Consider the following 10,052-nt stretch of genomic DNA (forward strand, 5'->3'; position numbering starts at 1 on the left):
CCCCCACAAAGTTTACAAGGGTTCTTTACAAACATATATACAGACATATATATGTCTTTGGTTGATGAGTGCCAAGAGAGCAAAGAAGGGAAGAGATTGTCAAAGTGTTAAAACACGCCAACGCCAGGGAACGGCTGGCATCGTCTGGGCGTTAAAACACGCCCGCACCAGTCAAAGAGTTAAGAAGGGAGCAGATGTAACGGCCGGAGAATAGTCAGTGCAAGAGGAGTAGTCTGACAAAAAGAAGACGTTGCAAGAACAGCCTTCAAAGAAAAGGAATGGGGATGCACTGTTAGGCTATTCGGGATGAAGTGCCTTAAGGAGGGTGCAGTATGACATATTTGAGCTATGCAGGACACCCCCTCCCCCGCCAGCGGTGACATAACAGCATCAGAGCACTGTCCCTGCTACGGTAACAGGCCAGTCAACACTCCGCCCCCCCTCCTCCGTGGTGACATAACAGCACTTCCCACTGTGATGTAACAGGGAACGGTATAAAAAGCTGGCTGAGCAGTATGTGACCAGTGTGTGTGATGAGGCGTGACACAGCGCGGATCATGAAGTCGCCGAGTCGGTTGCAGTCTAGCATTTGTCGGAGTGAATGGCAGGAGAAGTAATTGTGATAATACTGCCGATGGCAGTAGTTGAGAGATTGTGAATTGTATATGTGTAAGAGTTAATGTGGAATAAATTCGCTAGATCCAGAATGGCGTGAAGTTTTTTGTCGTGTTATACACCCAACACGTGACAATAATAATTGCAGTTTCCATGAATACAGGGTCCAGGAAGGTAACTAAGCACTGACAGTGACATAGATGTTTATAATTATGAAAGTGACAAAAAAACAATTTTACTGTAATGTTGGATGAATTGGTCAGCAAAGAACAGTTACCCATCTTGCTTGAATCCCTTCCTAAGGATTCTAGCTTCACAGTTGAGTGAAAGATACAGAAAGTTCTCTGTGTTCAAAAATATTCTTCCTACAATCTTAAAGTACAAGTTGACCCCATATCACAGTATGCTGTGTTACGATGGACTCCAATAAAAAACAGTAAACCAGGTTTATGTGCTTCTGAATATAAATGAATCAGATATTTGTCTTAAGACTGATAGTGCACTCTATTAGCTCTCCATGGTATGCTCTTACTGGGTTTCTTCACAAAATATTGGGTTTTCTGGCTGTTATAACAGATTCCTTTGCCAGATATTTTAGAACAGTGCATCAAAATTTGAAAGCATGATACCCTGATAGGTTTGTTGTGGTGAGTCTTTTCACTGATGTGCAGTTACTTGACATATTAGGAAGTAATCACCGTAAGATACCTATGTTGTGGTATAGGGTTCACTGGTTTATTTAATCCACTGTATTGCACTCACCATTTTAGGAAATCTCATCTTCATTGTTTTAGAAAGTCACTAGCCAATTCTTAATGTTTATTACTGTTTTCTAAATTTAACCTGCTATTATTCAGACCATTTTACAGTTTGACACAAGTTCCATTTGATTACATTTATTCTAGGTTTTATAAAATAGTATTCACCTTAATTTTTATTCAGGTGTATATAGCTGTTGATGCTGATGTGCCTTAAGAATCCACTCATCATTCTAATGTACCAGCAGATTAAGTCTTACAGGCAAACAGACTGGTTTCATTACCATTAAGATACGGTTTTATGAAATTCGAGCAAATAGTTTACTCATCTGCTATGTGAAGAGTGTCAAGTATTGAAAAGACAGAGGAAATTCTTGGAATTCAAAATGATCCATGGCATCTCTTAACAGCATATTATTTAAAAGCAATAGTTCCTTTGCTATTAAACCTTTTATTCCTTGAGTTTTGATATGTGAGAGAGACTGCCAATATTGCAATCTGTGCATATAATACTGACCAGATACAGATGTTGAATTATGGGTATTTTAATTCTTCCTGCTTTATTCATGTCCTTTAATTCAGATTTCCTCTATCAGGAGAATCATGCTGTGTATCATATAAATATGGTGTGAACAAATTCAGAAAAAAATATTTGTAAAAATAAAATATCACAGTATCAGACAGTGGCAAAGGAGAAAGCATGTGGCACTGAGACGTGTTAGTATGGTGGTTTTGAAGTGGAGAAGGAAAAGCCATGCACATTAACCACTGTGCACATAAGCCATTTGGTACTGGATATGAATGGAATCTCTTAATTCAGGGCAAGTGTTGATGAAAGATGATCTTGCTAATTGTAATCATTACAGACAATTACATTTTTTGTCCAATTTCTGTCATGATAGGGACGTATTCATTTATCTATATTTTGGCAAAGTTTGACAAACCTTCCTTCATTTGTTGTTTCCCTTCCATAATTTCCTCATACCATTTCTGCACCTTTACTGTGGAAGGATGCCCAAAGAAAGAGTGTACTGCACAGACTACTTCGATTTCAATCTTTGAGGTCTTGTACAGATGACTTGTACCCACTTCCTGGGTGTTCTCTCCACAATTTGCACCAGTCCCATTGGCTGATGCAGTAGTGTCTCACACAGTGTGGTTTCCATTGAGAAACAGAAGTTTGTCCACAAGTTCAGGTCCCAGACATGCCCTCCTCATGTCAAACAGGACCTGATTTTCCTGTGGAATGCGGTGAGGAGGTGTGGCAGATGCTGGCACACAATTGTACTTTCGGGCAAGGCGTGCAAGGTTGGGACACTTCGCTGCAGCCTTTGCCCACCACTGCAGGGGACAGTAGTCAAGGGCAGCTGTACTTTCTGACTGGTATTGAACTAGTTCCAGACTGGCTCGCTCTTCAGCAGGCATTCCTGTCTTTGATGAGCACAAGTCTCCCAGTAAGAATTCCATGCCTGTGGAGAAACAGAATTTCAGGTTCTGTAAGTTGAAATCTTTAGTGTTGAAACGTTACACTTATAGGTATTAAATGATATTAAAAAAAGCAAAAGTTGAATAACAGCTGTCTTAATCACAATATGGAGGAAAAAAAAACTTTCAGTCACCGTTGTAGTTCCTGTTATATTTATAGACTGTCATCTTGACTTCATCTAGTGAGAAGTGATGGCCTCATAATGCCTTTTTCTGTGGCTAGGAAAGGTGGAGGAGGATTGTGTTTACTGAATACAGAGTTCTAGAAATCTAATCTCCTGTATCATGTCCAGTGTAGTTATTTATTTATGGTGTATTCAAAGTAGCTCAGATTATGTACCATCCAGCTCTTAATGCGGCGTGATGCAAGCACACATAAGTGGTTGGCAAACCCTGGCACTTCAAGTTGCCAGCTGATACCAGAACAGAGGTACACACATTCCTGGCTGATGTTTGGGTATGGAATTTTTTTTCATTTGTGCTTCCCTTCTGGCATGTAATAGTGCATTCGGGATTCATCACTAGTTACTACATTGTCCAAAAAGCTTCTCCTTGCTCATACTGTTTGAAAAGAACATGACACCCATAAATTAACCATTCTTTGAGTTGTGCTTATTTACTTATCGTTTATTTAATTCTATCAGTGCCTTAGATAACAGAGCATCTATGATTGGATGATAAGTGAATAATGAATGGAAAAAGATGTAGAAGGAAGTACTCTTTGTCTAATTTCAGGCACCATCCCAACATGTGCCCGGAAAGAATGAGGAAAATTTCAGCATAGCAGACTGATATTTGAACCATGACTTGTTGAAGCAGGAGTGCTGCTCACTGAACCACAACCTCTGGAACATGCAATTAGGTGTTACACACTGATAAATCCATTATGCACACTTTTTAATAGTATAGCTATTTATGAAAATGTCATACACAGAACTGACTCTAATATCATAGGATTTGAGGTTCTCACAGTGGTGATTATGTTCAGAGGAATATATTGCCTCCATCTTCAGTGTTGAAGGATAAGCCAAGCAAGGAACCAGCGTGAAAGCAGGTGATAAGCAGGGGCTCTGCTTTCTCTAATCTCTTTCAATGTTGCTGCATTTGTTCACAGGTATCAACTATGTGATGGATGATTATGTATGGTGAACAGGAAACTGTTCTAGGCAATGTACCAGCAGGACAATTATGAAAAATCTCAGAACAGCCAGTATCCTGAACACAATTGAAAGTGGGTGCTTCATAATATGTCAGATGAATTAGCCTTGAGCTAACCTGCTTGTCAATTCTCTCTCATGGAATGTGAATCTGTGCTTTTCTTACCAGAAAGGCGACTTTTTTTGCTTGCAGACTCCTCAGCTGGTCCTGAGTTCCTCCCTCTTTCCTCCCCAATGAATTTAATAAGCATTTGTTTCATGGAAGTGGAGATGATGTTCTTATCTTCTTCTGAAGCGTAGGGTAGCAATTTGAAGCGAGGGTCCAGTGTAGTGGCCATTTGTAGAAGCAGATTCACAGCTGTGTCACTGTACCTACGGCATGGAGTTTACATAACTACAACCTAATTTGTTTTTAAGTTATTAATAAATCTATAATTTGAAAATCAAAGTGAGGCAGGTATTGTTAGGCAGCATCAACAGTATTCCTGAAGATCATATAGAACTGTTAACAGATTATGTTACACAATGAGCACAACTGTACAGCAAATGTAAATTATATTAAGATAAATTTAAAATAAAGGTCATGCATACCAACAGATCAAAAAAAAGTTAGCAAAGAATTTCCCGAGCTAGTTACCATGACAATTCAAAATACACATACAAACTACTGGGTTTCAAAATTATTAACTTGAACTATCTTTGGCAATAACACACATTGGGCATGTTATCTGTTATTTCAGTCTGATAACCTTCTCCGCTCACTCTGATAAGGATCATTTCCTGCCAAGTGTTTTGCTACCCAGTTAGAATTTAATTTCCCGCACTGTAAACTTCAGTTCAGTTTTTGTTGTGCCATTCCATTTGATTTCTTATAAACTGGGTGGTTTATACAGATGACAAATCTCCCAGATGTGAGCCTGAGTCTAAATGCCTGGTTCCCATAAAAGGTTTGCATCTTTTATCACAGTTGTTTTCCAAGAATGTAACTGTGAGTGGAGTGCTTACCACAAACAAAACCAAACTCCATGGTTTTAGTCCACAAGCGAACTATACCGACCGAGCGACCGCCACTTGTCGGCGAAGTTAGTGCCAACTTTAGCGGATTGAGGGTGTCACTTGGTCAGCACATCGAATCTGCACGCCCGTTAATTTCGGTTCTCCAGACCGGAGCCGCTATTTCCTTAAAATAGCTCCTCAATTATCCTCACGAGGCTGAGTGGAACCCATTCCAGACCCACTACTTCTCAGAAAATCTGGTAGCGCCGGGAATCGAACCCGGGACCTCTGGATCTGTAGCCAGGAATTCTGACCACAGTTAACTTATATGGCATGCAGGTTCAGATTTATACTCAAATCGTAATTATAACTGTTACAGATTTATTTGAATCAGTTATTTTTTTAGATTTATCTCAATTTTATCACTTCACATTTTAATGGCTCAACTCAGATTCACTGAGATTATGAAGATTGCTGTTGTAGTTCCTGAAGTGTTCAAGTTCCTGTATGTGGACAGAAAAAAAAAGTCAGTGGGTAATGACATGATCACGCACCTTTCTGACAGACTTTCTGACAGTGCCTCCTTGAAAGATCTGGCTGTTTCTGAATCACCTTCTTTTGGTTTCAGGTGTGAACTGTTCAGTTGCCAAAGAAGAGGCTTCAGTAATGATATCAGTGGTGTTTTCTCTTCACTGAGCGTCATTATTGTTACCTGCAACAAAATTATTGTGAGGCCATAATTTCCATAAAAGCAATTTAAAACAAGTAACAATGTTCACAATATTCTGTTGCCATGAGAATCGAACCTTTACCAAGGTTTATCATTATTACAAAATCCTGCCAATAGACATGATCTTGAGCCACCTACCCCCATCCAGGCTTCATGTTCATTATAATGTCAGTAGCTATACTATAAAGTGCCAAATGTAATAATGATGAATTGGTAAGGATCTGGAAGGATTATCCTGGCATTTGGCTGGAGGGACTAAGGAAAAATCCAAAAAAATCTCAGAATAGCCACCACCCTGGCTGTTATTGAAAGTGAGCACATCCAAAATGAAGTCAGAAATGTTACTGCTATGTCAGCCTGTTTTAGTGTAACTTATACTTTTTGACAATTGTAAAAAGGATATATTACAAAGTTTCTCCTCATGTCTTCATCTTTTAGCATCCTTTCCATTTTATACGTCAATGGTTGAGAAGTCTCCAGGCTTCTTTCTTCCCACAGTTCTTCCTTTTTTATTTCTTATCAGCTCCTTCCTCTCTTCTTCTTGTCTTCCATTACTTGGCTGAACCATCTTATTCTGTCATCCCATATGTATCTTTCGTTTTACATTTTAATTCCAATGTCCTTGCTGTCCTTGTTCTATACATTGTTTGTATTTGGCCAAATCACTGTAACTGTTTTCTAACTTCTCTAACAGATTCTGAATACAACCTCTTTATTAACCGTCACAACACAACACAACACATATCAAGGTCAATGCCCCGCTACGGCTCTGCTACATGTTTCGGCTATCAATAGCCATCATCAGGCAAATATATGGTTAAACTTATATATACCACTGAACTGCAGTACTCTTAAACTGGATACAATACTATTAATCATATAGAACACTTGACATAAAAAATACAAATAATCAGATTACATAAAACAGAAGTTATATTGTAAAACAAGAATAAAATTTTAATTTATATTTTATAACATCGAATCAGTCGTTGGTTTTGTAATTTCGTACGTTCCCATGGACAAATTGGAATATTCTATATTTTTTCTTTTTGTATATAAGATTGTATAGGAGGCTCGTGATGTAGATGTTAATATTAATCTGAAAATGATATGAAACTAATGGTATTAATTTTTGTTATAATCAACAATTGATTTTGATATTGAAGATATAGTATATATTACTTACTGTTTAGTCAGTGCCTCATCTTACAAAGTATTGTCTGTACTGTAGGGAATGTAAACGACTGATTTGGTGATGTAAGATTAAAGTCAATGCAAGGGAGGGAGGGGGGAGGTAGAGATAAGATGTATGCGGAAGTGAAGGTAGGGGGGAAGAGCGTATAACTGTATATTATGTTTTGTATGTATCAATTATTACATCATATATAGGGTTAAACATTTCGGTAAAATTATCATTCAGTTGCAAATTTTGTTTGCTGATTTCGTAAATGTGAAATGTGAATAACTTTACTGGTTGTCACATGACATTACCAGCAAAGTACAACAAATAACAAGGAATTACATAAACAATTGTAAAAACACCATAAAACACAAAGATAAATCAAAACTTATAAACATGAACCCCTGCGCACCACACATATACAGCACTATTAAATTACATAAGCAGAGACAACCCATACGTCAAGTGTTTCATATGATTAATAGTATTGTCTCCAGTTTAATAGTACTGCAGTTCAGTGGTGTGTATATGTTTAACCATGTATTTGCCTGATGATGACTATTGATAGCTGAAACTTGTAGCAGAGCCATAGCAGGACATCAACCTTGATGTGTGTTGTGACGTTTAATAAAGAGGTTGTATATTGTAACACAACAGGATGCATGAAATGAAAAGAATCTGAATGCTAACTTCCTTTCTAAAGATTTAATTTCTCAAATTGTAATATCCTGAATTCCCCAACTTTACAGTTCTTCGGTCCAAATGCATTATTTACATGTCATTTATTGACACTCGTTTATAAAATATCCTTTCTGCGGCCATACAAGTGTCATTAGTACCCACAATTTACATCCTATACTATTCTCCGTTATGCTTTTAGTGATATGGGTTTTCATGGGTGGGAGGGGGGAACCTTACGCTCTTAATGGACAATAATAGGACTTAGCCTGCCTGGAGGAATGTCAACACAATTGCACTTGAACCCCTACTTAATGCATGTCATGTAACAAAAAAAGCTGAATTGAAGGCTTAAAGATAACGTCTCCCCCCCACAAGCTAAATGCTGGACTGGCACCCATTATTAAAACCTGACCATAAGCAGAGTTACCTGGCTGTTATAAAAGTAGTCTCGGCTGGAAGAAAGGGGTTAGCTATATATAGTTATGGGAGTTCGAGATACATATTTGGATAGGGAGTTATATAGCTACACAGAGAGGGTAGTCATGAGAGTCAGAGAGTTATATAGTGATGATAATTACAAGAGTTACCATAGTTACAGCCAGAGAAGTTCAAACAGAGGAGTAACTTAACTATGTGTAAGCTTAAGAGTGTGACTGTATAACTATCCAAGTGTAACAGCAATATACATATATGTACATATCAGAAAAACATATTGTTTGCTGTGTTCAAGTGATAATGTTTTTCCTAACTTCCAGAGTTAACTTCCCATCCCAGTTACCAAAGCAACCAGTATCCGCTGAGGAGATCTCATAACTGCCGACTAGCTGTGGCATACTTATAACCAGGGCCCGGATTTTGATGACATGTCATCTTTTTTTCCTTGTATCCTATGCGATGCTCTTAAATATATAAATCTCGGATATGAGCTGCTGGTTACAGAAATGCAAATTTTATAGGTAATTTTTTTGTCATTTTTTCATTTGGGGGGAAATTTTTTGGTAAATTTTTGGACTTTTAAGGGTATTTCTTGTCATTTTTGGCCATTTTAGGGAATCTTTCTTCATATGTTTTCTGAAATGTGAATAACATGGAAGCGAAGTGTTCTTTCTTTTCTCCTTTAGGTCATTTTTCTGGATTTTTTGGTCATTATTTTTAATATTTTCAGGTCATCAAAATCAGGGCCCTGCATATTACATTTTTGGGTCACATTTTAGGTCATTTTCTGGATTTTTTCGGTCATTTTTTAAATATTTTCAGGTCATCAAAATCCAGGCCCTGCTTATTACCTACTCTGCTGGCAGATGCGAGAACCCCAGAGTCAGCACAAGGGAGAATCCTGCGGCCTGATGTCATTGGGATGGTTATGCCATAATAAACAGTTATGATTAGAAGGAAGATCTATTGATTAAAACCTTTCTGGAATGCATGGAACATCACATTTGTCAACAGCATAACTGACATGTGAATATACGTAAAAAAATAATTTGTTATTACTTTAATTTTCAACACATCTCTAAAAATTCTAAACACTCTACTCATTGTAATGAAACATGCAAACTGACACACCATATTTCCCAAAAATCCATTCTTAGCCTGCAGTCCTGCTTCTAATGACAACTATCACATAAAAGATACATTTTCTCTTCAAATATACATTGAGAATATGCTCTACAGCGTAAATTTGTTGCAGAATTTGACTTGGAATGAACTGCTTCATGAACGGGTTGAATAATAGGCCTGATAATGGTGGTAATGAAACTTCGGGTTCTACAGCAACTCTTTGATGAGTCAAATAAATAACTGACAACTCCTCCAGGAAATTCCTGTATCACATAGATTACAACATACAGAATGCAACACCTCTACATACCTTGAATGGCTCCAGCACCATGACTAGATCTTCAACCACCCTCCACTCATCCTCAGTCAATGTGATGGAATCTCTGTCCACGGTTTCAATGTTATCCAGCACTGATCCCATGACACCTTTCCGTACCAGTAACTGTTCCAGCATTGTATATGTTGAAGTCCAGACTCGAGGATAGTCCATCTTCAGTCCATTCTCCTCAAGCTGCAAGGGAGGACTGTGTATAAATCACAAGGAATACTACTGTAACGTGTTTACGTTACTGAAGACGCCGTAGAGATCGTTAATTGGTTTATTCACCAATCTACAAGTAACGGCTACAATTACTTATCACACAGTTGCGGGGTTTCACACTTTATAACCCTAATCGCATTAATCTGTTGCCACTGTTGCGGGGTTTCACACTTTATAACCCTATGCGCAAATCAGTTCACTCTGTCTTCAGTAGTCTACACGTTTACAGTAGGGGAGCTTTGTATCACTGTATCACACGCTCCCAATTACACAATCACACACACGTCCGGATCTTCTTTCCGCGACGGCTGCTATACTCCAACTGTAGTCTGCTCACTGGAGAACTGTT

General features: G+C 38.2%; 1 protein-coding gene and 1 long non-coding RNA gene across 5 annotated transcripts in view; one reads left to right on the plus strand and one right to left on the minus strand.

Moving 5' to 3' along the window:
• The window catches only part of LOC117282767, a 26,838-nt gene extending 17,769 nt beyond the window's left edge, over nucleotides 1-9,069 (plus strand). The window contains exons 2-3 of the long non-coding RNA XR_004513623.1: nucleotides 3,973-4,089; nucleotides 8,860-9,069. This is a non-coding gene — a long non-coding RNA (uncharacterized LOC117282767). The remainder of the gene's footprint in view (nucleotides 1-3,972; nucleotides 4,090-8,859) is intronic.
• Nucleotides 1-10,052, minus strand: part of LOC111870173 (zinc finger BED domain-containing protein 1) — a 32,852-nt gene that overhangs the window by 14,075 nt on the left and 8,725 nt on the right. For 2 of the 4 annotated variants that reach the window (XM_023862244.2, XM_023862243.2), the window contains exons 5-8: nucleotides 9,473-9,673; nucleotides 5,566-5,723; nucleotides 4,182-4,387; nucleotides 1,805-2,842 (exon numbers count right to left, since the gene is read on the minus strand). In XM_023862244.2, the coding sequence (XP_023718012.1) occupies nucleotides 2,520-2,842; nucleotides 4,182-4,387; nucleotides 5,566-5,723; nucleotides 9,473-9,673 (888 nt within the window). In that variant the 3' untranslated portion in view covers nucleotides 1,805-2,519. Of the gene's footprint in view, nucleotides 1-1,804; nucleotides 2,843-4,085; nucleotides 4,388-5,565; nucleotides 5,724-9,472; nucleotides 9,674-10,052 lie in introns of those variants that run through there. The other 2 variants (XR_004513622.1, XM_033753710.1) reach the window with 2 other exon arrangements.

Source organism: Cryptotermes secundus, unplaced genomic scaffold (assembly GCF_002891405.2).
Source record: "Cryptotermes secundus unplaced genomic scaffold, Csec_1.0 scaffold779, whole genome shotgun sequence".
Classification (NCBI taxonomy): Eukaryota; Metazoa; Arthropoda; class Insecta; order Blattodea; family Kalotermitidae; genus Cryptotermes; species Cryptotermes secundus.